Source organism: Leucopleurus acutus (genome assembly GCF_964270905.1).
Source record: "Leucopleurus acutus genome assembly, chromosome: 18".
In the NCBI taxonomy this organism is placed as follows: Eukaryota; Metazoa; Chordata; class Mammalia; order Artiodactyla; family Delphinidae; genus Leucopleurus; species Leucopleurus acutus.
The window spans coordinates 78,012,625-78,037,356 of NC_139160.1; the positions used below are offsets into that span (position 1 = coordinate 78,012,625).

Consider the following 24,732-nt stretch of genomic DNA (forward strand, 5'->3'; position numbering starts at 1 on the left):
GGCTCCACCTGGGCACGGGGGCGAGGGGGCCAGGGAAGTGGGTGTGAGCGACCCCCAGCTGCAGAGGGACCCCTGTCTCGCCTGCTCACTCCGGCCAGCACAGGGCAGCCCCTTTCAAGGCAGAGGTTGCAGGGATCCCTTAGAAGCTGTGCACCCAGGAAGCCTGCGTCCCCCCAGGGAGGCCGGCCCACGTTGAGCCAGGTACCCAGAGCAACCCAGTTGGAAGGGGTTGCCCGGCAACGCGCCCGTTACCAAGAGGACAGAGCCCACCCCCAGCACCTTAGAACCTCTCCAACAAGACCAGCCAGGTTTCTCTTGGAATCTGAGAATCCCGGTGTGGGTCACCGTCCCCGAGGTTGTCCCCTGCTCTCCGTGCTCAGGACAGAGGGTGCTTTGCCGGCCGGGGCCAGGTGTGCAGGCCACACTCAGCGGCCCTAGACCTCAGGCTCCAGGGTTTGAGGGGAAGGGGGTGCACCCGTTTTTGTAGCATCAAAAGCCTTGGTTTCTGACGCTGGGGGCAGGGGTCTGTGCTCCCCAGGCCGCAGCCCGGCCCTCCCTCTGCCGAGCCATCTCCTGGGCACCAACGTCTCAGGGACCCTGTGAGGCGGTGACATCTGCCCACATTTGGCGAGTGACCCTCGCTAACAAGAGACCCCGGGTCACAGGAAACAAGGCTGGGGTCCCACCCTAAGTGCGGTGGTGGCCCTGCACGTGGCCCTGTGGGGCTGAGCCCGTGAGTTCTTGAAACACGGTTTCACAGAATTCGTCGCCAGCATCTCCTGTTCCCTGGATCATTCTTTAGAATTAGAGAAGCATCATCTCGGGAAGGCTGCTGCTACAGTGTGTCCACGTCAGTGTGCTGGTGCCTGTGCTGACCTCGGTGCTAAGTAGAAAACGTCCAGAGGGGCGGTGTGTTCTCGCCTTTTCTGTCGTGGTTCAGTAGACGCGAAGCAGGTAGAAGTCACGGAGGAAGAGCGTTAGGTCCTTGGATAGTGGACCGACCCGTCCCTGGTCCTGTTGGCGTGAATCAGGCTGACCTGGGGGAACGGCCTTGCCGGACGGCAAAGACAGACCAGATACCTCCGCTGAGAACTGACGTCGTAGCCTGTTCTTAAGTGAAAGTTATGCCTCAGTCGGGGGGCCTCACGTGGGCCCCGCCGGCGGGGCAGGTGGTCCTCCGGGTCTCAGTGGCACCCTGACCTCCCACGTCGGGATACAGTTGACCTGGGACGTGTCAGGTGTCCCCTCGGCCCCCAGCGAGCTCAGAGTTTAATAAAACACGAGGTGGTGTCGAGTGGCGCGTGGGCTGAGCCTCCCAGGACCTCGGCAGCAGGAACTGACAGCTTGCAAAGCAGAGGCTGTATTTTTATCCAGGCTCATGGATGGAATGACCTCCAAAGGACAAGAGCAAGATAGGAAGTAAAACTCATCCGTGTGGAAGAGCCTCCGGGGCCACCTGTTCTCCCCAAAGGCAGCTGTGCCGTGCTGGGCACCTACCCCGCCCCCGCGCAGCCTCCCGGTCTCAGCAGGAATGCGGACAGACCCGCGGCTTTGGGGTCCGTGTGGCTCCGTTAGCACGAGGGCCCCCTCACCCATCAGATGCCCCGTGTCGGCAGCGTGCCCGGCTCCGTCCAGGTCTTTGCTCGACCCCAGCAGCGGTCGTCTGGTGAGACCGGTCATCGTACACTCGTCTCACGGATGGGAGAGCCGAGGCCCAGGGGGCGCCGCGCCCTGCCCTCCGCGGAGGAGCCGGGAGACGCCTTCTGTCCACGCCTGCCTCGGCCCCTCCGCCTGCGTGTGCGGGGCGCTCTGCTTACGGGCGGCTCTCATCCTCCCCAGGTCATAATGCTGAGCTCCGTCCCGGAATTACACAGCTACATTGACAAGTCCCAGCTGACCGAGGACCTGGGCGGGACCCTGGATTACTGCCACTCCAGGTGGCTCTGCCACCGCACAGTGAGTCCCCTGCGTCCTCCGTAACCATAGTCAATCCAGCAGAGCTGCTTTTGCCCTAAGGTGCCGCCTGTTCCAAAGACCTCTTCCCGCCTACCCGGGTTTTCTCCCCGAGGATGAGCAGGTGGTCTCCGTGGACGTTGGTCCGAAGGAGGAACGCGAGTCATGAGTCGGGACTGGCTTTCTTGGGCTCAGGACAGAGAAGAAAGAAGGAAAACACGAGCTGGGTTCTCGGCACTCGCCCTCCGAGCAGGGTGCAGAGCCCGTGTTTGTGAAGGAGCCGAGGCCGAGGCGCAGGCGGGGAGACGGGCTGGGCTGTGGCCAAGCTTCCAGGCGCGGGAGCCACAGCGCGTTAGCAGCTTCATGAGGGTGCTTTTCTCCCCACCAGGCGATAGAGAGCTTCGCCCTCCTGGTTAAGCAGACGGCTCAGATGCTGCAGGCCTTCGGGACCGAGCTGGCCGAGACGGAGCTGCCCAACGACGTACAGTCCACGAGCTCCGTGCTCCGTGCCCACACGGAGAAGAAGGACAGGGCCAAGGTGCGTGCGCAGGCGGGTGGTGCAGGGAGGGGCGTCTGGGGGGCTCCTGAGCTGGCTGCCCTGCAGGGAAGCTGAACCTCCCTTCCAAGCCACGTCTTTGGTTGGGCCCTGCCGTCCTGCTGCCGGGCCCTGCTGATCAGGGCAACGAGACAGCATCCCCGGCACCCCGGGAGCGGGGGGCGGACTCGGACGCCTGAGCCCGACCAAGGGGTCGCGGCACACAACCGACTTCCTGGTCAACGCGATCGGGACTGTGCCCCCGAGGACGCCGCGCGATGCGGGCTTTGAGTTGGTGGAGGCCGTGACCCACTGCTGGTGCTTGGGGGCCGCCCCCTACCCGCCAAGAGAGCCCTCACCCCGTCCGGGCCCCGGCGGCAGGCCACGGGAGCAGACATCGGGGGTCTGGTTTCCTGTTACCCTGTCCGGTCCCACTGCCTGGGAGACCCGTAACCCTAGCCCTTCCCCGTTCACGGTGGGAGCGCCTCCCCAGCACTGCTGGGCGGTCAGCAGAGGGCCTGGGGGACAGGCGGAGGCCACCGTGTGCCCACCTTATTGTCGTCACCTTCACACTCCCCTGCGGGGCCGGGCGCCACGGAGCCCACCGCCGGGGGCCAAGTCCAGGGCCCGGCGGCCTGGGGTGATGGGCGGCGCGCTCTTCCCACAGGAGGACATGAGGCTGGCGCTGGACGAGGGGCGGAGCGTCCTGGAGAGCATCCGGGAGCCGCTGGCCCGGGGCCCGGAGCAGAGCCCGAATCAGGACCAGCTGGACAGTCAGAGCACCGTGCAGAGGTGAGGCCGGGGCCGGCGGGGTCAGGGCGGCAGCGCGTGACCTGCAGGCGCAGAGGCAGCTCACTGCTTCCTCGTCCCCTGAGCTGAGGTTGTGAATGATAGGCCCAAACGGCCACGTCTGCACCTTTTAAAACAACACACTCAGCACAACCACCCGCCCCAGGCGGCTCCGAGAGACCCAGGGCGTCGAGGGCAAGGGCAGGGCCCTGGGGGGAGACAGACCCCGGCCCCCCGAGCCCTCCGACGTGCCCCCTCGCGTGTGGAGGGCAGACCGAGCGCCCCGCCCGCTTGGCGCTGCAGGGGCCCAGCATGGCTGCCGTCCCCTCTCGCAGGCTCCTGGCCCAGCTGAGTGAAACCGAGGCCGCCTTCGATGAGTTTTGGGCAAAGCATCAGCGAAAACTGGAGCAGTGCCTGCAGCTCCGGCACTTCGAGCAGGACTTCCGAGAGGTGAGAGGCCGGGGCTCGGGGGGCCTGCGGGTGGGCGCCCGGCACTGCGGCTGCGGAAGGCCGCTGACAGCGCGCGGTGAGAACTGGCTCGTCAGCCACGCGGAGCCTCGCGGGGCCGCGGGATTGGCTTGGACGACGTGAGCGATGAGTAAACCATTGCAGAAGGTCGTAGAAACTCTGTCCCGCGCCCTTCATCCTTCTCCATCACGGTGGTTTTAGCTGTTCTGGTTCCTTTGCCTTTCCGTGTAAATTTAAAATAATCTCGTCTGCGAGACGAGATTTGCCTACGAGGAAACCCTGCTGGGCTCTGTCAGGAACGGTGTTGGGCGTGTGCCTCAACTTGGGGAGAATCAGCGCCTTCACTGGCCAAGTCCTCCACTCAGTGAACGCGCACGTCGGTCCGTTTATTTAGATTTTCTTAGATTTCTTTCACCAGTGCTGTGTGGTTCGCACGAGTTCAGCACGTGTTTTGTTTGATTCACGAGTACATATTCCGTTTCTTAAGCAATTGTCGATGGTGTTGTATTTTTAATTTCGGCGTCCGTGTGCTCACTGCTATCTACGGAAGTACAGCTGAGTTTTTGTATATTTATCTCGTCTCCTGAAACCTTGCTGAACTCAATCTGGGAGTCGTTTGGTAGAGTTTCGGGGTTTCTCCACATAGACGATCAGGTCACGTGCAAACAGAAATGGCTTGATTTCTTCCTGTTTGATCTGTATGTCTTTATTTGTTTATTTTTTAAATTGTTTGCCCCGTTGCCCGGAGAGAGCTTCCACCACTCGCGTAACGGTAGTGAGGGCGGGCATCCCTGCCCTGCCCCCAGTCTCACGGGGAAGGCGTTTCGCCGTCATTGCGCCTGTGGCGTCGGCAATGGGGTCGCCGTAGAGGCTGCTTCTCAAATCGAGGAAGTTTCCCTCTGGCTCTGCTTCTGAGAGGGCTCCGGGCCCCGCCCCTCCCTGCGCGCCCCGTTTCCGCGGCATATCCCCCCTCCTTCTTCTCTCCTTCTTCTCACTGCTCTCCCTGCCTGGTCTCTCACCCCCACTCCGTCGCAGGTCAAAGCCGCCTTGGACGTGTTGGCCCAGAAGATCACGACCTTCACCGACGTGGGGAACAGCCTGGCGCATGTGCAGCACCTCCTGAAGGACCTCGCCAGCTTTGAGGAGAAGTCCAGTGTAAGAAGGGACGTGGGCGGCAGGCGCGCGGCGGCCTGGGGACGCTGTGCTCAGTGTCACCGTCCCCGCAGAGGCCCCCGTCCCTGCCCTGAGCCCCGTGGGCAGGGGGAGGGGCGGCTACCTGGCCCACTCACCCCCACTGACCCCCGTCTCACCCTCAGTGACCCCCATCCCAGCCCACTGACCCCCGTCCCACCTCACTGACCCCCGTCCCAGCCCACTGACCCCCGTCCCACCTCACTGACCCCCGTCCCACCTCGCTGACCCGTCCCACCCCCGCTGACCCCCGTCCCACCCCACTGACCCCCGTCCCAGCCCACTGACCCCCGTCCCACCCCCGCTGACCCCCGTCCCAGCCCACTGACCCCCGTCCCACCCCCGCTGACCCCCGTCCCAGCCCACTGACCCCCGTCCCACCTCTGCTGACCCCCACGCCCACCCCTGCCGACCCCTGGCAGGAAGTGGTGCCCCTTTGCCCCAAGAACCAGGCTGAGCCGGTCTCTGGCGGCTCCACAGGCGGTCACGCAGCGGGCCCGCACCCTGGCCCTGGAGGGTGAGCGGCTCATCGAGCTGAAGCACTACGCCGTGGACTCCATCCGCCCCAAGTGCCACGAGCTCCGCCAGCTGTGTGACCAGTTTGCAGCTGACGTCGGGCGGAGGAGGGGGCTGCTGGGCAGGGCGCTGGATCTGCACGGCCTCCTCGAGGCGGTAGGCCCCCCAGCCCGGCGCACACACCCCACGCCCCGCCGTCCCGCGGGGACGCTCCTGCCGTGGGCTGGGCCCCAGGCACCGGTGAAAAACGGCCCTTTCCTGTGGCCCAGAAGGTCCCGTCCCAACACGGAAGCGTTTATAGGACTCGCCTGCCACAACTGGCCGTTTCTTTAAGAAACCCAGAGGCTGACTGTCCAGCCAGTTCCCTGCACTTGGTCCTCAGCGTGGGTGCGTCCCGTCCCGGGCGATTCACTTGGTTTCAGGCCTGCGTCCCCCAGGGGAGCCCTCTGGATGTAGGGGCAGGACAGGGACGCTACGTCCTGCAGGTGGTCCCAAAGCACAGCGGTCAGCGGGCCACGGGAGACGCCAGGACAGCTTCCAAGGTGCCTTGTCTCCCTCCAGTCCATGAAGTGGTGTGACGAGGGCATCTACCTGCTGGCCTCGCAGCCGGTGGACAAGTGCCAGGCCCAGGACGGCGCCGAGGCGGCCCTCCAGGAGGTCGAGAAGTTTCTGGAGACGCGTGCGGAAAACAAGATCCAGGAGCTCAGTAAAATCTACCAGGACTACGAACCCATCCTCACCCGAGACCTGCTGGTGAGGAGACAGCCTCTCACCTGTTCGACGACGGGTTACTCTGATGATGCCCAGAGACACCGGGCGATCGGGGGGCGGAGAGCAGAGGGTGCCTTTCGGGCCGGACGTCGCTCCCGGGCCCCCCACGCCCCTACGGGGTCCCCGCCTGCGGGGAGGGCCCTTGCTCGGTGCCGACAGTGAGCCGAAACCGGACTCCTCACTCCACCGCTGTCTGCGCCACCCCGCTGGCCGCTCGCCGGGCTCCAGGCCCAGGGCCCCTCCCCCCTCGGTGCCCCCCGCCTGCCAAGGGCAGCGCGGGGGCCACGTGCGTCGCGGCAGCTCTCGGGAGGTGTCCTGATGAACCCGTCACCCCCTTCCCTGCAGGAGCACGTGCAGAAGGTCTTCCGGAAGCAGGAGAGCGTGGAGGAGATGTTTCACCGGAGACAGGCGAGCCTCAAGAAGCTGGCCGCCAAGCAGACGCGGCCCGTGCAGCCGGTGGCCCCCCGGCCGGAGGCGCCCGCGAAGTCGCCCTGCCCCTCCCCGGGTATGGGCGGTCGCCCCTCCCCCTGGGCGAGGCCCTCCTTCCCCCCAGCCCACTGCGTAAATAATAAAGTGTCATCGGCCCTTGACCTGCTCATCCTGTGCTCGCATCCGTGCCACTCCCCGTTGCTGTGGCTGGACGGGGACCGCCTGACTGTCGGGGCCTTTCCTGGGCTCATCCCGCCCGTCTGTCCCTGGCGCCGTAGCCGGGATGGTCTTCCCCTCGCGCAGCTCGGCCTTCCACCCCGAAGCCTCCTGGTTCCCCAGTGCAGCGCTTCTGGAAGGCACAGCTGGACGCAAGGCCTTTCCTAAGGCTCCTCCCATCACCTCCTGTCGGCAGACGGGCTGCCCCAGCGCCAGCAGGGCTCCCGCTGCTTTCTACAGCTGTGGCTGGTGTGGGCCGTCGGCGCTGAGAGCCCCGAGCCCGGCGCGCGGGGCCCATTCGGAGGCCTCCGGGCGCCGAGTCCCCCGTCGCCTGGGAGCCGGGCCGCACTGGGCAGTGGTGGGCGGCGGGCGCCCCACGCGCCCGGGGCCCGTTTCCTTGCTCCGTGCCTGGCTGCGCTTTGGGCTGCTTGCTGCTTTTCCTCCAAAAGTTAAAAAGACACAAGAGCGCACCAGCGGTCCGGGATGGGCTTCTCACCTCCAGGCAGCAGGGTGCGAGGCCCCACTCCTGTCCACTTCCTTCCAACCCAGGCATCCGGAGAGGCTCCGAGATCCACAGTTCTGAGGGCAGCGTGCTCCGGAGGGGGCCCTACAGGAGGGCCAGGGTGAGTGCCCGTCCCCGCCGCCCGGTCCCCTCCCTGCCCCCGGCCCCCCCGCCGCTCCTCCGTGCACACAGGCCAGCGCACCTGGGGGGCATCCTCTGCTCCTGCCCCATCCCTCCCTCCGGGCCGCCCCATCCTGCCTGTGGGGCCTCAGGCCGCCTCGACCGGCAGGAGGTTGGGTTATGGAAGCAGGGCGTCCGGCTGCACCTTTCCGTCTCTGAAAGCGCGATGTGGGCCCCCCTTTCTCCCCAGAGTGAAGTGAGCGAGGGCCGGCAGGGCCGCGGCCGCTCCACCGGGGACGAGGAGAGCCTGGCCGTCCTGCGGAGGTGAGTGGCCTGCCTTTCCCCCCAGCAGGTCTGAGGACAAGCGTGACCCACCGGAGCTCAGCCCCTGGGGAGGGTCTGTGCGTAAAGGAGCCAGAGGCGGTGGGACCAGAGGCCCGTGTTGTCCCTCCCTGAGCCCAGGGCACCCGGCTAGTGGATGCAGCCCCAGGCCACTCTCGCAGGGCCAGCCTCGGACCCACCCCCGCCGGCCCTGTCTCCTCGGGACGGGCCCCTCCTGCCGCCCACAAGCCTTTCCGACCCTCCGCTCCACGTGCTGGTGCCGGGCGTCACTTCTCTTTCTTGGTCTCTCCCCACCGCAACCCTGCGGAGGCTCTGCTCGCCCCACACCCGCCCTGGGCGCCCCGCATGCTCCAGCCCCACCCAGATGCCGGGAGAGTGTCTGTCCCTGCACGGACGCACTGCTGGGCTCCAAACTCTGGGCTGGGCAGGAAGGCACTGCCCACGTGCTTCCCAGGCTGGGGGTCGCTCTCCCGCAGGGCCCCTGCCTGCCAGCCGAGCTGGATCGTCCATAGCTCCACGAAGGCAGCCTGCACTCGGCGCCCTCCTGCGCCCACTCTGAAACCCTGCTCAGACCCCACACTGCCCAGCCTCCCACGGGGACGTCCTCCCCGCCAAGCTCACGCCGCCCTCCCGCCCGCGGTGGAGAGGGAACCCGAGCCTTCCTCTCCTGCGACCCGTCCCACCTGTGCGGAGCACAGGCACTTTGAACGGCGCTGGGGCCAGCTGACGTGCCGGCTGTCGCCTGCTCCGCGATCCCCGCCCTTGCCTCCGTTTTCTGTGTGTGAAAACAGGAAGCTTGGTCATAGGCAGTTAGAAGGTGGTCCTGGTCCGTAAGGCGAGGTCTGAGTGGCCGGTTTGCAAGCCAGGCCCTCCTGGGAGCCCTAACCTGACGGCACATAGACGATCCCCAGGGGGTTGCTGCAGAGCCGCTGCCTGCGGGCGGCCGGCGGGGCCTCGGGCACTGGGAGCCCAGGGCGCCTCGGGGGACGGTTGGGAAGCTGCCCCTGCATGAAGGCCGGCACCCATCCACAGGCACGTGATGAACGAGCTTCTGGACACGGAGCGGGTCTACGTGGAGGAGCTGCTGTGCATCCTGGAGGTGAGGCGCCGGCGCTGCCGCGCCGTGTGGTCTCGTGGCCACGACACGGCTCTGCCGACAGCCCAGGGCTGGAGGCCACTCGCCTGTCCATCCACGGGACGGGGCGCTGGCTGCGGGTGTACTTGCACTGGGCCGTGTTTGCGGCCAGAGAGGGCAGCCGTGCCTGACCCTCCCTGGGTGGGGGGCTGTGGCCTGGGGGCGGCAGAAAGGCTTCTGGGTGCGGGACTGTTCTGTCGTGGGGTGTGGGCATGGTCACGGGTGCGGACACAGAGATGACGCACCCACAGGACTTGTCCTCTTCATGGAAGGTGCGCCTGAATTTACTGAATTTAAAAGGTTCAAAGGGAGGAGGATGGAGCCACCCTCCCTCCCAAAAAGATAATTGGTGCCGCTTCTAATTCACTCGTCTTTCTGGTGCTGGTCCGGAGAATCACCTTAGATGGTCAGTGAATGAATTTGAGGTGGATTCGATTTCTGAAGCCTGAGACAGCGTCACTTCCCCGCTTGGCGGCCACGTGGAGACCAGGCTTCTGGGGGCTGATGGGCCCGGGCTTCCCCGCTGACCGCTCCCCGCTCCTCAGGGCTACGCTGCTGAGATGGACAACCCTTTAATGACGCACCTCATCTCGACGGGACTTCAAAACAAGAAGGATGTCCTGTTTGGAAACATGGAAGAAATTTACCACTTTCATAACAGGTCAGGCCCTCCCTCGGGTCGCCCACGGGCCTCAGGTTATGCTTTGCTGGGGGAGAAGATTCCTCCCTCCCTTCAAGAGGGATAAGCGGACGGGCAGCGGGTTCGGTAGGGCGTGCCCAGGGTAGCTCCCTGGGCGGCGGTGAGTGACAGGGCCGCCCACAGAGGGAGGAAGCGGGAGCTGGGCCCCAGGTGCGCGCACTCGGCCCTTCTGGGGGACACCGAAGCCGCACACCTTGGTGAGGCCCCTTGCCCAGCCCGTCTCGAAAGGACGGCAACACCACAAGTTCCTTCCTGCCCGCCCTCCCCTCGTGGGAGCACCCGTGGCCTCTCTGTGGCTGTGGGGAAAGGGTGCGTGGTCCTCCTGGGCCCGCTCACCCTCAGCGGTCTTGGGGGCTCTCGGGGAAGATCCGTGGTGGGCAGCCGTCTAGCAGAGAGAAGCAGGTTGGCAGCTCGAGCCTGGGGTCCTGAGGAAAGGCCGCTGTGCACGAGCCCCTCCTGTGCTGCCCGGCCCTCCCCTCCGCTGGACTCCAGGAGACACTGGGGCTTCTGTCTGGCCTCTCACTTTCACCCTCTGTCCTCAGCCTCTGTCACCTGCCGCTTATAAAGGAGGTGTCAGGTCTCACCTGAGCCGCAGCCGGAGGCTTCCCTTGGGGATTAGAGTGAGCAGGTGGCCTGGTCCCCCTGCTCCCTCAGCATCCTCGCCCCGGCCTAGGGTCTCGGCCCGTCCTCGGTTCTGGGGCCCTGGAGGGGTTTACCCAGTGGACAGATGCGTGTCAGGAACCTAGAGGAAAACTCAGCCCGCAGGCTCAGGGGCAGTGCTTCGTGGAGGAGGGTCCCGGGGGCAGAGCCAAGATCCCTGGCGTCTGCAGAAAACCCGCGGAGCACACGGGCTGTGAGGGCCTCGGGATGCTCTGTGCACTCTTCATCCATGTCTGTGCTGATGGAGCATCTCCCAACTTCTGTGTGAGTGCAACACCAGAAACAAAGCAGCCCCACGGGGCCGCATGAACCTGAGAGTCTGGTGCAGTCGGGACCCCAGGCCCCGAAATCAGGAGGCGCATCTGTGCTCCCACAGCCTCCGCGGCCGTCCAGAGCCAGGATGAGTGCTGCCCAGAAAATGGCGTCTGATGGTTTGTGACGGATGCCGTCTTGTGCTGGTGGTGTTCAGGTGACCTATTGCAAACTTTCTTTGTCTAGAATATTCCTGAGGGAGCTGGAGAACTACACAGACTGCCCAGAGCTGGTTGGAAGGTGCTTTCTCGAAAGGGTAGGTGACTCTCAAATGCATACTTCGCATGCCTTAACTCTTACAGTTACTCCTCGCGGTCATATGGCTTTAAGTTCTGTCACAGTCCCCGTCTAACCAAGCGGAATCACAAGTACGAATGTTTGCAGTTTAGCTGAGATGCTTTGTGGTGGGGCCAGAAGAACACAGTTCTGTCTGAAGCCAAATTAGTCCAAAAACAAGAGAGACTATAAAGCATCAGCTTTGAGAGATGCCAGGATTACACAGCGTCTAAGTTTGGATTTGCAAGCGTACGGGTAGCTGACGCCCCTTCCTGCTGGGGTTGGTTTCGTGCTGGCCTTGCCGATCAGGACTCCCGCGCTCACCAGCTGACCCTGCACGTCACTCGTGCTCTGAAGCTGTAGACGCGCTCTCCTTCCGGCGGGACGATCGCTAGCGTGGGGGTTTGTGGCGAGGCTCTGGGAGCGGGAGGGGATGCGGGATGCGGGATGCGGGATGCTGTCTCCCCCCCCACCCACCCGGCTGTATGGATCCCAGTGAACTGCTGACTCAGCAGCAGGGGGCGCACTTCCTTCCTCCCAGTAGTGAAAAGGTCGCCTTCACTACGCGAGCCGGAGGCCGAGGCTCCCTGTCAGGAATTGGCATCAAGGGGCAGAGGGAGGAAAGAAGGGGCCATGTTTGTGCCCCACTCGGCCTGGCCCTGGGGAGCGCCTCCCTGTGCTCTCTGAGAATCGGGGCTGGGGGAGCACCGCGCCGTGGCTCGGGGGACCCGTGAGCGGTGCAGGCTCTCAGGCCGCCCTGGCCTGCGGAACCCGGAGCGCGGGTGGAGGCGGCAGCCACTGTTTTCCCCAGCCCGCTGGCCGTCGGACGCGCACGCAAGCGTGAGCACCACTGTGTAGCTGAGCCCTGGCCAGTCTCTTTACAGAGTCGGTGCTGCTCCTGCATCTTTTCAGTCTGTTATCTCTGAGGCCAAAGCCAGCCGCATGGACCTAATCTTTTATCAAAGAAGTACCCGGACTAGGGCAGCCCTGAGAACTGAACTTCCGGGGGGCTGTTACCTGGCTGCCCGCCAATGACAGCCGTGGCGTCTGAGATGGAGGCGTGACCCGGCTTCGGGGGGAGGCCAGGCTGGTCCCGGAGGTGCCTGCGTCCTGGCGCGGAGGGGCGTGACTCAGCGGCGGGGTCAGCCCACCTCCGGGCGCTGAGGTCCCCGTGAGCCAGAGGCGCCCTGCGACTCGGCCCCTGTCCCGCTGCAGATGGAGCAGTTCCAGGTCTACGAGAAGTACTGCCAGAACAAGCCGCGCTCCGAGAGCCTGTGGAGACAGTGCTCCGACTGCCCGTTCTTCCAGGTGTGTCTCCTGGCTCCCTTGAGCGGGGACGTTCCTTTACTGCTTGACTCTCAGACAAGGAAGAGCGTCAGCCGTCTAAGGCAGAGGTTCTGGTGGTTGCAGGAATGCCAGAAGAAGCTGGACCACAAGCTGAGCCTCGACTCCTACCTGCTGAAGCCAGTCCAGAGGATCACCAAGTACCAGCTGCTGCTCAAGGTGAGAGGCCGGGCGGCCACACCTGGCCGGGCGTCCCCCGGAGCCCCCTCCCCGCCTGGACCCCTGCCAGCCGCACGCCATTTAGTGGCGGCCGCCCCGACCCGTCCCTGAACCCCGTGGTCTCTGGGCACCTTCTTCCCGTCTCTGCGAGGCCCTGGCTCTTCACACGCCTTTGTGGAGGGCCTGTTGTGCGCTGCCCATTGTCGGGCGTCAGGGACACAGGGGGCAACAGGCGGGCAGACCCTGCCCCACAGGGCACATGCGAGGCTGCCTGTGTCCTGCTGTCTTGGGGGCCCAGCAGAGCAGATCCCCAAGACCTGAGAATGGGTGTGAAGAGCTGTAACAGATGTTCTTCCGGGGTTCAGATCTGGACGGAAGGAGTAATGGCTTAGAGGCGGGGAGACGGGAGCTGCAGCGGGGGTGGGGCTGGGTGCTTGCCCAGGCCAAGCGCTGCGAGGGGCCTGCCCTTGCCCAGCTCAGGGACAAGCCGGATCTGCAGCTGCGAGGGCTGGGGTGTAGGCCCGCAGCGGCCGGGACGGTGGCTTCCTGAGGCGCTCTGGGGCCAGGGGCTCGGGCAGGCCCCCCGGCGGGGGAGGGCGTGAGTGTCTGAGTGCGTGTGGGGTGTTGTCCCCACCGGCGACGACTGCTCAGGGAGCCACACACGGGTCCCGAAGGTCGGTGCCCGGGCCTGCCCAGGGCCTTCACCTGTGGGGCAGAGCACGGGCATCCCAGCCGCTCTCGGTGGAGTGGCGGGGTTCAGTGTCCAGACGGGCGTGGAACCTCCCCCAGGAGATGCTGAAATACAGCAAGAGCTGCGAGGGGGCCGAGGACCTGCAGGAGGCCCTGAGCTCCATCCTGGGCATCCTCAAGGCTGTGAACGACTCCATGCACCTGATCGCCATCACGGGCTATGAGGTGAGGCCCCGACCCTGTCCTGCAGGGGGAGCCCACGAGCCGGCGGCGGGGCCTCAGGCCGTCCCGGTGCCAGCGTGGGCCCTACTCGCGCACCCCCCAGAACGCCGTCAGACCCGGTTCTGGCTGGGCCGCGGCCGCCCTGCACGCGGCTCACCAGCCTGTGCGGCAGCCAGGACGCTTCGCCCCGTGGCTGCACCTCGGCGCAGAGGCGGCTCCGAAAACACCCCCCTCCCGGCCTTTCCCTGAACCCGTTTTGTTCTCGGTGACGCCCGTGTGGGCGCGACCTTGAGACCCCGCCTCCTGGCCCTCTGCACCCGCGTCAGGCCGCGCAGGGTCCCTGTCCTCTCTGTAAATCCACTCAGCACTCGCCTCTGTTTCTTCATTAATAGACTTTCTTTCTGGAGCAGTAGCGGGTTCACAGCAAAACTGAGGGGAACGCGCAGGGGTTTCCCACCCAGCCACCCCCGTCCGGCCCGCCCCGTGGAGTCGGGCGTTTGTCACAGCCGACGGCCTCCACTGGCGTGTCGCCCAGAGTCCACGGCCCACGGCAGGGTCACTCTGGGGGTTTGGACAAATCGATGACCTGTGTCCCACACGGTAGCGTCACACAGAGCAGCCCACTGCCCTAGACACCCCTGGGCTCCCCTGTTCATCCCCGCACACCCCCTGCGACCCCCGACCTTTCCAGCACACCACAGACTTGCCTGTCCCGGGTGTCGGGCCGTTGGACCCCGCGGGGTGCAGCCCGGCCTCCCAGACGGGCTCCTCGGCCGCACGTGCTCTGGGCGCTAACTGCACCCCACGCCGCCGCCTTTAGGGGAACCTGAGCGACCTGGGGAAGCTGCTGATGCAGGGCTCCTTCAGCGTCTGGACGGACCACAAGAAGGGCCACGCCAAGGTGAAGGACCTGGCCAGGTTCAAGCCCATGCAGCGCCACCTGTTCCTGCACGAGAAGGCCGTGCTCTTCTGTAAGAAGCGGGAGGAGAACGGCGAGGGCTACGAGAAGGCCCCGTCCTACAGCTTCAAGCAGTCCCTGAACGTGAGTGAGGCCGCCCCGAGGAGACCCCGGGGCCCCCGCTGGGCCGCGACGCCCGCCTTCTGGAGCGGGGGGTGCCCTCGCCCGGACGCCCACCGCCCGCCCCGCCCTCACAGATGACGGCCGTCGGCATAACGGAGAACGTGAAAGGGGACGCGAAGAAATTCGAGATCTGGTACAACGCCAGAGAGGAGGTGTACATCGTACAGGTAGGCCCCGCGCGCTCGGGCCAGGCTGCGGGCTCTGCCCAGCTCCGTCAGGACCGCCGGTGAGCGTCTTCTGCTGAGAGCTGCTGTCTGGAATCTTCGGAAAGCTCTATTCCCCGGAGGCCAGGGCCCCGCCATTCGTGTGGGGCTGCCTGGGCCGTCAGTAACTAAGCCGGGCCCGGGACAAGGCACAGGGATGCTGCGGGGCAGCGGTGCCCCGGGTGCCCTGCCAGGAAGTGGGCTCCTGGTCCCGGGACGGCGGGGGGGCCCGGCCCGCCTGGGCCAGGCATCCTCGCTGCCGCGCACGACCAGGCGCCTGCAGGGAGCGTGTCCTCCTCGCTCGCCGGTGATGGCGGGAGGTGGTGGAGTGTAAGTTCGCCCATGAGCCCAGGAGAGACCCCAGCCCGAGAGGGCGATCCGGCACTGGGAGGTGCCTCACCGGTTGCCCTTGACCGTTATGACGCCCTTGGCGGTCGGGGCCTGGGGGCCCTGGGGGTGTCGCACCACCGCAGCGTGGAGGCCCCGGTGACCTGCACTCTTCACAGCTCACAACACCCAGGCTAGCGCGGCCGGCCAAGGGCCCCACAGAGCTACAGCGGGAGCGGCCAGGGGCTCGGCCGGCGCCCCGGCTTTGCACAAGCCCAGGGTCCTCAGGGCCCAGCCGCCTGCCTGCACTGCCCTCGGGCCCCGGGCAGAGTGGAGGTGGGGCAGCAGCCCGGCCGCGCTGGTCCAGCTTCTGGTCCACTTGCGGGATGTCAGACGCCCGTCGTCCTTGTCAGCTAGGGAGACGTCAGGCCGCATCCCAGAGAAACACTCTCGGGGCAGGCCACGTTGCAGGGTCTCCCACTGAGTCAGAGTCAGAGACCGTGCAGGGTGCTGGCGCGGGGTCCGTGCACCGGCGCCCGCGGGGATGCCGCCCCGCATCGCGAGCGTGGCGCCGTCAGCCCCGATCCTGAGGGGCCCGGGCGCCTGCAGAGTGAGACCCTGACGCGTCCCTCAGGAACACACGCACTCACCTTCTGGTCTGCTTTGGCGGCACAGGCAGCAACTCCTGAAATCAAGGCCGCCTGGGTGAGCGAGATCCGGAAGGTGCTGACGAGCCAGCTGCAGGCGTGCAGAGGTGAGGGCGCGGCCTCTGGGCTGTCCCCCGGGGGCCCGTTTATGTCCCACAAAGCCTCCTCGGGATCCTTAGCCATCTGAGGCACCGCGGTAGCACCTGGAGGGGAAGGACTCGCGTTCCTGAGCCACGCTGGGCTCTTGTCCCCGCAGAGGCCAGCCAGCACCGAGCCCTGGAGCAGTCCCACAGCCTGCCCCTGCCCGCGCCCGCCGGCACCAGGTGAGGCCCGGCCGCGCGTCGGGGGTGTCACCAGTGGGAGCCAGCCCGTGCCGCCGGGTCTCCGCGGCCCTGTCACCGAGCCTCCTGGTCATCGGGGTCACTCTGGAGAGCGTCCCTGGGGTCACATGCTGCTGGGCCAGTCCCGGCAGGTCAGCGTCAAGGCGTGTGCCTCTAGCCCTAGCCCCAGCCAAAGGCCCGTCCGCAGCATCTCTGACCGTTTTCCATCCGGGCGGTATTTCCCATCACGATCAGTGCGCGGCAGGCGGCTGTTTCAGAGAGCAGTCCAGCGCCAGCACTGCAGTGACGGTAGTGTCCCAGGTGGGCAGGGACCCCGGGGCACGGGAGGCTCAGAGCCGAGGCCGAGGCCCATGGCTCGCAGACAGACGCAGGGTCACATTTCACGCTGGCCTCATCGTACCTTTTCTGCCCTTATTTTGCCTTTGTTATTTTATTCATTCACTTACTTGTTTACTGTTTCTTATGTAAGCCACGTCTAATTATTCATGGTCGAAGTAATGATGCTTTAATAATGATTAATGGTCCAAATAAATAAACCACAGAACGACAGCTTTAAAGGAGAAAGGGCCCCCAGGGGAAAGAACGCAACAAAACCGCCTCCTGCTTAACAGTCAGGGGGGCGGGTTTTGTTCTCACTTGGCTCCGCCCAGAGTCTGGACATGAGTGGCCGTGGCCGTGGCCCTGCGGCGGGAGACACGCAGCCCGAAGGCCTGGGTAGGAGCTCGGGGAGGTCTCCACCCTCCTCCTCAGACCTTTGAACGCCAACCAGGCCACAACATTCTCTTTCTTTTTCCATGTGTCTGATGTCGTTAGTCCCTCTAAAGGGAACACAAAAGACGTCAGAAAGTTGGAAGAAAGAAAAACGGACCCGCTGACCCTGGAGGGATACGTGGGCCCCGCGCCACTGCCGAGGCCCCCCGAGAAGGGCAGAGGTGAGTGTTGGGGCCAAGCCCGGAAGTGCCGGGAGCTGCATCGGGGGTCCGCGGCGGGCGTGTCAGGGCCTCACAGCCCCCGGTGGGCACAGGGAAGGTTCACGGAGAGCGCGGGGCCCGGCCGCTTGCACAGAGCACAGGGGCCTGGGCAGGGGGCCCGGGCGTGACCGCCTGCCCTCTGGGGCCGCCCGGCGCCCTCTGCACTGCCCTCTCTTCCCCGCAGATGACGCGGTCACTAGCTCTACTTCAGAAAGCTCTGCGCTTTCCAAAAAGCGCTTCACCCTGCAGAGCTTTGCTGCCCTCAAAGGTCAGAAAGGTAAAGGTGCCCGGCCCCGGCCGGCCGGCGGGCTTCTGGGCGGGTCGCGCCCATGGCTGTGTGTCATCCATCCGTGCCGTGCTCATCCGTGTGGACGGTCTCGGGAGGGGCATCTGCCTCTCGCGTGGGTCACCAGGCACGCGTCTGCCGCTGAGTCGCTCTCTTTCCCTGGCGCTGGCGGGTCTGTCATTCGTGCAGCCAGGGCTCTGTTTTCAGGGCCTTCTCTTTGCAGAGGTGGAGGTGAGCTCTTCTGGCAGAGGCCCGCCTGCCAGGAGCTGGGACTGTCCTTCGCTTTTCTGGTCCAGCTCCTCCCTTTCCCGAGGGCATTGCTCCGCCTGCCAGAGTGCGAGGCATCCGCTTCCCTCTGGGCGTTTCTAGTGCACAGGCGGGTTCAGAACACCCGATGGAGGTCTCTAAGAGCTTGCCTGGACTCCTGAGCAGTGAATATATGGGGGAAACACACCCAGACAGCACAGGAGTCCAGCCCTGAGGCTCCAGGCGGGTCGCTAGACGACTCCCTTCCCGATTCTGAAAGCCCGTCTTGTCTAGAGGTCTTTTCATTGGTCCAAATATTGGAGGGTTTTTTTTTTTTCCCAATTTATAAAATACTTTTAAGTTGACCTCAAACAAACAAACAAACAAAAAGACGGACAAATCCCGGTCCTTATACCTTGCTGGGTTTGGCGAGCATGCGTACTGGGCATGCTTTACGTGGAGCTCAGAAAACAAACCAAGGGGCCGCTTACCTAAAGCTACGATGCCGACGCAGGGCCATCACCCGCCCGTCTCCCCCTCCTGCTCTCCTGGGCCTCCCCCTGGACCTGTGGATCCCTCCGCCAGCTGAGCCGTGTTCCCAAGAAGCTGCTTTCTGAGTCACTGGAAAGCAGCCTGTTGCCGCCGTGTGTGTCTCACCCCAGCATGAGCTCGCTGTGTCTCCTGCCCCCTTGGTGCTCCGCTCGCTCCTCACTCCGTCTCTCCCATTCTGTCTCTGCTCTTCCTCCTTTTGCAGCCTCTCCTACCAGTCCCGACAAAAAAGCTAAGCGACACCAAGTAAAGAGCGACCCAACGCCTTTTGGTTTACGAGGTAGAGTGGCTCCGCCTCCTGGACTAGCCTGGCGCCATTTCCCCATCCGGTTAGGGACCCTGTCTCGCTATCTGAGCTGCCCAGTGAAACAGGTCCCTCCCAGCCAGGAGCACAGTCACTGTTTTGTTCAAAGCCTGACGCTCCGGCCACAGGTACCGTGGTGACGTCACGCTTCTCGGTCCGAGGCCTCAGGCCAGGTGTGCCCAGAATGAGCAGAGCTGCCCACGGGCCACCAGGTAGCAGCTGCTGACACCTGGCTGGTGCCTGGGCTGGGCTGGGCTCTCTTACTCAGTGGCTGCGGGGCTGCACGTCCCAGGCCCATCCTTCCTCACCGTTTGTCCCCATGCTTCTGGGGACGCAGACAGATGGGGTGAGGTTCCGTATTGGAACTCGGGCCTTTGTCTCTCTTGCCCTCATATTCTGAGGGCAGAGCCCCCCCAGGGAAACCCAGAGCCCCCCATCTCCACCCGGCCCAGGTTGAGGGTCTAAGGCTCGCAGACAGGATTTCACTCTGTGAGCTATCCCGCGCTTCCCAGACCATGTGATGGTACTGCCGGGCCAGCTCCCAACGCAGACCCCCCTCGGGCCTCAGTCCACAGTCCGCGCTGCGGGGACCCAGGCTGCAGGGACCCAGGGCCCTTCCATGGGCAGCTGGAGAGCCCAGAGACCCACCCCTACCCCAGCCTGCACCCAGCCCTGCAGACGGAGCCCGAGGCACTTGGGAGTAGAATCACCTCCCCACCACCGTCTCCGGGGAGGGGCTGGACTTGGCCATTTGTGTTCCTGCTTAAGGCCCAGAGGTGCCCGAGGCATCTCTCTGCTTTGCTGACTCTCCTTGTGTGGGAGGCTGCAGTCTACTCCCTTTGAGCCCAGTGTGTCACCTCTGCGAGCTCCTCTGCTCACCTGTGAGACAGGTGAGGTGACCTCATGTCCTGGTAGATGAGTGTTAGGGCCTTGAGCCCAGGCCCAGCTGCCAGCCCCCCTCCCTCCCTCCCCTCCCCCTCCCCTCCCCCTCCCTCCCTCCCCTCCCCTCCCCTCCTCCTCCCTCTCCAGCTCCCCTCCCCTCCCCTCCCTCCTCCCCTCCCCTCCCCTCCCTCCTCCCCTCCCCTCCCCTCCCTCCTCCCCTCCCCTCCCCTCCCTCCTCCCCTCCCCTCCCCTCCCTCCTCCCCTCCCCTCCCCTCCCTCCTCCCCTCCCCTCCCCCCCTCCCCTCCCTCCTCCCCTCCCCTCCCTCCTCCCCTCCTCTCCCTTCCCCCTCTACTCCTTCCCCCTCCCCCTCCCCTCCCCTCTCCCCTCCCTCCTCCCTCCCCTCCCCTCCCCCCTCCCCTCCCCTCCCCCTCCAGCTCCTCTCCCCTCCTTCCCCTTCCTTCCCCCTCCTTCTCCCATCCATCGGAATCACTTCAGTCCACAGCAGGTGACAGGGAGCTGCAGGCCGTCCTGGCTGGCACTCTTGAAAATGCCAAGTGCTTGCTTCCTGGAGTTGCATCAGCCCCTTGTTTTTTCAGTATCAGTGTCAGCGACTCTTTTACTGGAATGAGAGGTGACCGTATTCACGGTTCCTCGGCCTGATGTCCTCCTCGAAGCACGCAGCGTCCTACGTGGATTAAGAGCAGGCCACGGAGCTCAGTATCTCATGCTTATTCCCGTGTCACTGTGTTGACACAGCGACCGTCCCACTTGTTAGCAGAGGGTCACTCAGAGGCCCCGGGCGGCCGGGTGTGACCGAAGGGCAGAGCCGTCTGTCCACGAAGCTCTCCAGTGAGGGTTTACACACCTCGTTTCCAGGGGCTGCCCTCTGCCCAGGCAGCAGCGTTGTCCTTCTGCCTCCGCTGTCCCCCTTCGGACACATGCTTCCATTTGGCCGGGAGCCCTGTGTCTATCGGTGCTGGACTGGAGGGTGGGCATTTGTGGCCAGCTGCCCGGCGCCGGGGCCCCTGGTGACCCCCACCCGGCGTCCGTCTGAGCTTCCCGCCCTGGGCGGCTACGGACGTGCCGAAGCAGGCGGCGAGCGTGGTTAATGGCTGGCAACCCACGGTCCCCGCTTCCCGCTTCCGGCATGGACGCCAGCCGCCGGGGGCCAAGGGTCATGCTCGCCACCCCTGCCCGGCTGGAGAGGCGGGGCCAGAGGGTCTCTGGGCGCCGGGCCTGGCCTGGAGCAGGGGCTCAGTGTTCTGCGGGCTGCGGGGGGATCTCTGGGTCCCAGCTCCCTTTTCTGTGAAGACAGAGGCAGCTCCCTGACACCGCTTTAACACAAGCTTGTCACTGCCAGCCTTCAAAGTGTCGGCCTTGAGACAGCTGCCCCTCTGTCTGCACCCTGACTGCAAGGGGTGGGAGGACATGCAAGCATGCATTCTGCCCTTGTCCACGTGGTTCCCTCACTCCCTCTCTCCCAGGAGAAGGTGTGCTTCTGGCCACACCAGATGGAACTGGGGACTGGTTCTGGATCCGCTCCCCTCTTGTCGAAACGCCACCTCACGCGGAGCAGCGGCTGGGCTCCAGAGCCGCAGGCGTGTGGCTCCGGCCTCTCGCTTCGTTGTGACACTTGCTGTATTTCTCCACGACGCACTTGCACTCTCCCCCAATGGGAGATGCAGCGGCTACTCTTTGGGGACACAGGGCAGTAGAAGGAATGTTTACGTAGTTTATAAAACCCGGAGGAAGCTTCTTTCCCCGCCCGTGACCCGCACAGGGCGGCCCCCTCCCTGGCCTGGGCGCTCCTAGCACCCAGCATCGTGAGGAGCTGTTCTCCCGGCCGGCCGATGGGTGTTGAGAGTTGCAGGTGTTGATTAAAAATGCCTTTCCCTCGTCGTTTGCCTCGACACGGGACGGGCGGTTGTCACCAGCTGTCCGGTGGAGGCTGGGGTTCGTTTCCAGCTGAGGAAGCAGGTGCTGTGGCCCAGGTCCCCTGGGCAGCTTGCACGGTTGAAGCGGAAACCTGCGGGTGTCCGGCCCGCCTTTACGCACCGCTGGGAAGGGCAGGCTCCCCCAGCTGACACGTGTGGGTGGCGGGGATGTGCATAGGCCGCCCTCGACCTTGAGGGGGTCCTCACTGGGGCCTGGTCCTCTCTAGGTTGGAGCAAAACATCTAACCCGCCAGAGGCTCCTGAGGACAACGACGGCTGGTCCAGTGCCGAGGAGCCGGTCAACTCCTCGGACGCAGAGGAGGAAGGGAGAGCGGGCCTCAGGAAGCTGGTAACCTTGGCTCCCACCTCGTCCGCGGCACTGCTGGTCCCGGGGGCAGGGAGCCAGCAGTGCAGCTCAGGGGGCCGCGCCTCCTAGGGCTTAGGGAGGACCTTCAGGTGCCAGGGCCCCTTGGCTGTGTGCCCGCCCTCCTGTAGTTCTCACCAGACCACCTCACGGTGGACAGTGCACACCTCTGACCTGCCCCTCAGAGGAGCTTTCTTAAAGCTGCGTGTGTGCCGCCGTCTGTTTCAGAGAATTGCACTGTCTGAGGTACGGATTTGCTTCCTAAACAAAGTCCTGTTTTAGCACGAGCAGCAGAGGAAACTATTTATATATTAAGTCATCAGAGTCAGGACGGTAGCAACAGTTATTTGCTGCCCGCTCAGTGCTGCCCTGGTCCACACCTGGTTTATCGCAGCGAGCAAAGCACCCCAGAGCTGGAGGGGTAGACGCAGGTAACTGAAGAGAGCGCAGGGAGAGTCTCGGGTGGCCCGGGCAGCCTTTCCCGAGGAGGCCTGAGGGTGAGAAGAGCCGGCCAGGGCGTTGCGGGGCCAGTGGGGGAGCCTAGGCAGGCGGGCAGGGAGGCGGGCAGGGAGGCGGGCGGGCGGGGAGGCAGGTGGGCGGGCGGGCGGGCGGGCGGGCAGGCCTGCTGGTTGCATTCCGCTCGCGGTGCAGCAGGAGGGTGCGAGGTGCTGCTCAGGTTGTCCAGAGGGTGCAGCTGCTCCCGTGAGGGTAACGGACACCGGCCTGGCTTTCCCTGCTCCCAAGCCTGGTGGCGCGTGACCCCTGCACAGTTCAGGGGCTCCCAGTCATGTGTCTCGCTGCTCGTGAGGCCGCAGCCCCACAGTCCAGCAGAATGGCCTCCCCTTCTCAGAGTCTGCGTCGCGCAGCAGCTCCGTCCACAGGTGTGCTGAGCACCTGCTGTGTCAGGCACTGAAGGCAAACAGGGGACGAGGTGGACAAGAATCCCCCCTCTCCTGGGGTGAAAGACTAGTAAAAGGCAGAGCGTGTGCCCTGAGGGCAGAGGCGTGACCCAGTAAGAGGCAACAGCAGGTGCAAAGGCCCTGCGACCGCAGGAGCTGGGTGTGGTGTGAGCACTGGGGCGCAGCCAGGGGCACCGCACAGGCTGGTCAGGTTTAGTGGTCGCCACGTGAGACCGAGCGTCTCCCTGGACGAGGAGACCTTCCCAATGTAAGGCCATAGTCCCACCGGAAGCTCTGCGAATGGCAAGGCTCTCGTCCTTCCCTGGACGCTGGACGCCGGGCACCGGCAGCTGCGTGCCACGTGTGCCATGCGCCCTGCCGTCCCCTCCCCAGGTCCCCGGGAAGTACACCGTCACGGGGCTGGACGAGAAGGGGGGCCCCGACGCGCTGGTCCTGAGGAGCGGGGACGAGGTGGAGCTGGTGCAGGAGGGCGACGAGGGCCTCTGGTAAGACAGCCCGCGCGCCCCCCCGCAGCCCGCGCGCGCTACCGCACCCTGACCGCGCCCCTTGCAGGTTCGTGCGGAACGTGAGCTCCGGCGGCGAGGGCTGGCTGCCGGCCCGCAACCTGTCCGCGCTCCTCGGCCAGCGCGGCGCCCCCGGGTGCCTGAGCAGCCCAGGTACGGGCCGCTGAGCAGCCCAGGCACTGCGGCGAAGGCGGGGCCGGGGGCGGGGCCGGGGCGGGGCCAGGACGCGCGGCAGCCGCTCGCCTGCTTGTCCGCAGAGTCCAGCGCGGGGTCCGCCCTGCTGAGCGCCTCGTCCAGCTGCAGCGAGAGCTGCGCGGCCGCCCTCGCGGACCTGCAGGGGTAGCGCCGCGGCCACCCCGCCTGCGGCCCTGGGAGCTGGCCTCTGCTCGGGCCGGCGCGGCGTGGGGAGGGGCCGGCGCCCACAGAACCGCCCACGGAACCCCGGAGCCGCCGCGGCCCCAGACGAAGGTTCGGGAAGAGTCCGCCCTGCGGCCTCGGCGCCGGGACCGCGCGCGCGCCCCAGGGCGCAGGAAGAGCGCGGCACCGCGGCTTCCTCGGGGAGTCGGACGGACGGGGCTGCAGACGACAGGCCTCTGGTGCAGAAGGGCTCCCGGGACTCCCCTTCGGCCTCGGCCGCAGCCGCGCCCCTTTGCTTTCCGACGTTTCTGGTCCGGTGCTTTCTGCAGGAACACGCGTTCTGTGGAGCTGCTTCCAAAAGAAGTGACCGATTCACTGACCCAGCGGCTTGGTGCGGGGGCAGGAGGCTAGTTTGTCTTACACACGTTTTTTTAAAGCAAGGATTAAGTCTACGGCCATCTGTTTGGTGATACTTTGGCCTCTGATCTTTACCAAGAATCACTGTGTTTACGTGAAATGACAATTTCATACTGTATTTGATATAAAACTATTTTTTGTTACTGGGGTTTACATGGCGCTGAATGATTTGGGGGACACGCTCTCGTGGAAACAGCCCACCTGGTCACAGGTGAGTGGAAGGACATCCCTCGGTAGAATCAGGCAGCGTTTCTACAAACAAGGCAGTTAGAAACCAAGGAAATTCCTTCACCTGGGTAGGTTAATTTTCAAACGAAAATGTGAACTATAATTTAAAATATTAACCTTCTTTTCTACAGAAAAACACGGGGGACTCGATTTTTTAACACTTCACTGAATTAGGGTATTTTTATTATTTTTAAAGACTGTGTAAAGATGCAGTTTTTGCAGGTGTCACCTGAACCGATGCTGTCACAGGAGCCCAGGGAAAACCTGAGCTCCCGGCCCCCCCCCGCCCCCCCCCCCCCCCCCCCCCCGCCTGGCATGTCCTGTGTGGAGCTGTCCTGAGCACAGCAGAGTTTATCTTATTCAAATCAAGGCAGAACTGGAAAGAAAACTCTTCTGTTTTACTGTTTTGTGTTTCAGAAACAAATTCTGTTCCCTGGAAACGCTTCTTTCTGGGTCTGATTGGGGCAGATATTTTTATATGTGTGTATATATGTCGATGTGTGTACATACGTCCCCACTGTGAGGGGTGTATTTATAGCCTCCAAGCTGCTGGCGATGTGTCGCTTTACAGCCCCCCGAGCCCCAGGCCCCTGCGGCCCAGCCCACGGGCTCCGCGTCCTTGTGCAGGGCCAGACCTCTCTGGAGTGCGTAGTGGACGGCGTACAAGCTCGGCAGCTTTCCTCCTGGTGTATAAGTTATTTGGAAAATGATGCTTCACGTAATTTACTGAATATATTGATTGTTCAGGCACCGTTCCTGCCATCCCAGCCTGGGACTGGCCACCATTTTTGTGATCTCTTCCTCATAAAAGCACTTTAAAACCTCATGTTTCAGTCACTGT

At 64.5% G+C, this 24,732-nt stretch overlaps 1 protein-coding gene across 1 annotated transcript in view; it reads left to right on the forward strand.

The window, feature by feature from the left end:
* The window catches only part of MCF2L (MCF.2 cell line derived transforming sequence like), a gene marked incomplete at its 5' end in the record, with an annotated part of 59,696 nt that extends 35,195 nt beyond the window's left edge, over positions 1-24,501 (forward strand). The window contains 27 exons of the mRNA XM_082859262.1: positions 1,840-1,956; positions 2,342-2,491; positions 3,156-3,280; positions 3,613-3,727; positions 4,781-4,900; positions 5,417-5,608; positions 6,014-6,205; positions 6,569-6,728; positions 7,418-7,491; positions 7,741-7,814; positions 8,865-8,931; positions 9,513-9,628; positions 10,826-10,895; positions 12,131-12,223; positions 12,326-12,418; positions 13,208-13,333; positions 14,151-14,372; positions 14,486-14,578; positions 15,617-15,695; positions 15,845-15,911; positions 16,743-16,861; positions 17,085-17,177; positions 18,187-18,261; positions 21,330-21,451; positions 22,759-22,871; positions 22,939-23,042; positions 23,147-24,501. Coding sequence (XP_082715388.1) covers positions 1,840-1,956; positions 2,342-2,491; positions 3,156-3,280; positions 3,613-3,727; positions 4,781-4,900; positions 5,417-5,608; positions 6,014-6,205; positions 6,569-6,728; positions 7,418-7,491; positions 7,741-7,814; positions 8,865-8,931; positions 9,513-9,628; positions 10,826-10,895; positions 12,131-12,223; positions 12,326-12,418; positions 13,208-13,333; positions 14,151-14,372; positions 14,486-14,578; positions 15,617-15,695; positions 15,845-15,911; positions 16,743-16,861; positions 17,085-17,177; positions 18,187-18,261; positions 21,330-21,451; positions 22,759-22,871; positions 22,939-23,042; positions 23,147-23,232 — 3,057 coding nt within the window. The 3' untranslated portion in view covers positions 23,233-24,501. The remainder of the gene's footprint in view (positions 1-1,839; positions 1,957-2,341; positions 2,492-3,155; positions 3,281-3,612; positions 3,728-4,780; positions 4,901-5,416; positions 5,609-6,013; positions 6,206-6,568; positions 6,729-7,417; positions 7,492-7,740; positions 7,815-8,864; positions 8,932-9,512; positions 9,629-10,825; positions 10,896-12,130; positions 12,224-12,325; positions 12,419-13,207; positions 13,334-14,150; positions 14,373-14,485; positions 14,579-15,616; positions 15,696-15,844; positions 15,912-16,742; positions 16,862-17,084; positions 17,178-18,186; positions 18,262-21,329; positions 21,452-22,758; positions 22,872-22,938; positions 23,043-23,146) is intronic.
* Between the last annotated feature and the right edge of the window lie 231 nt (positions 24,502-24,732).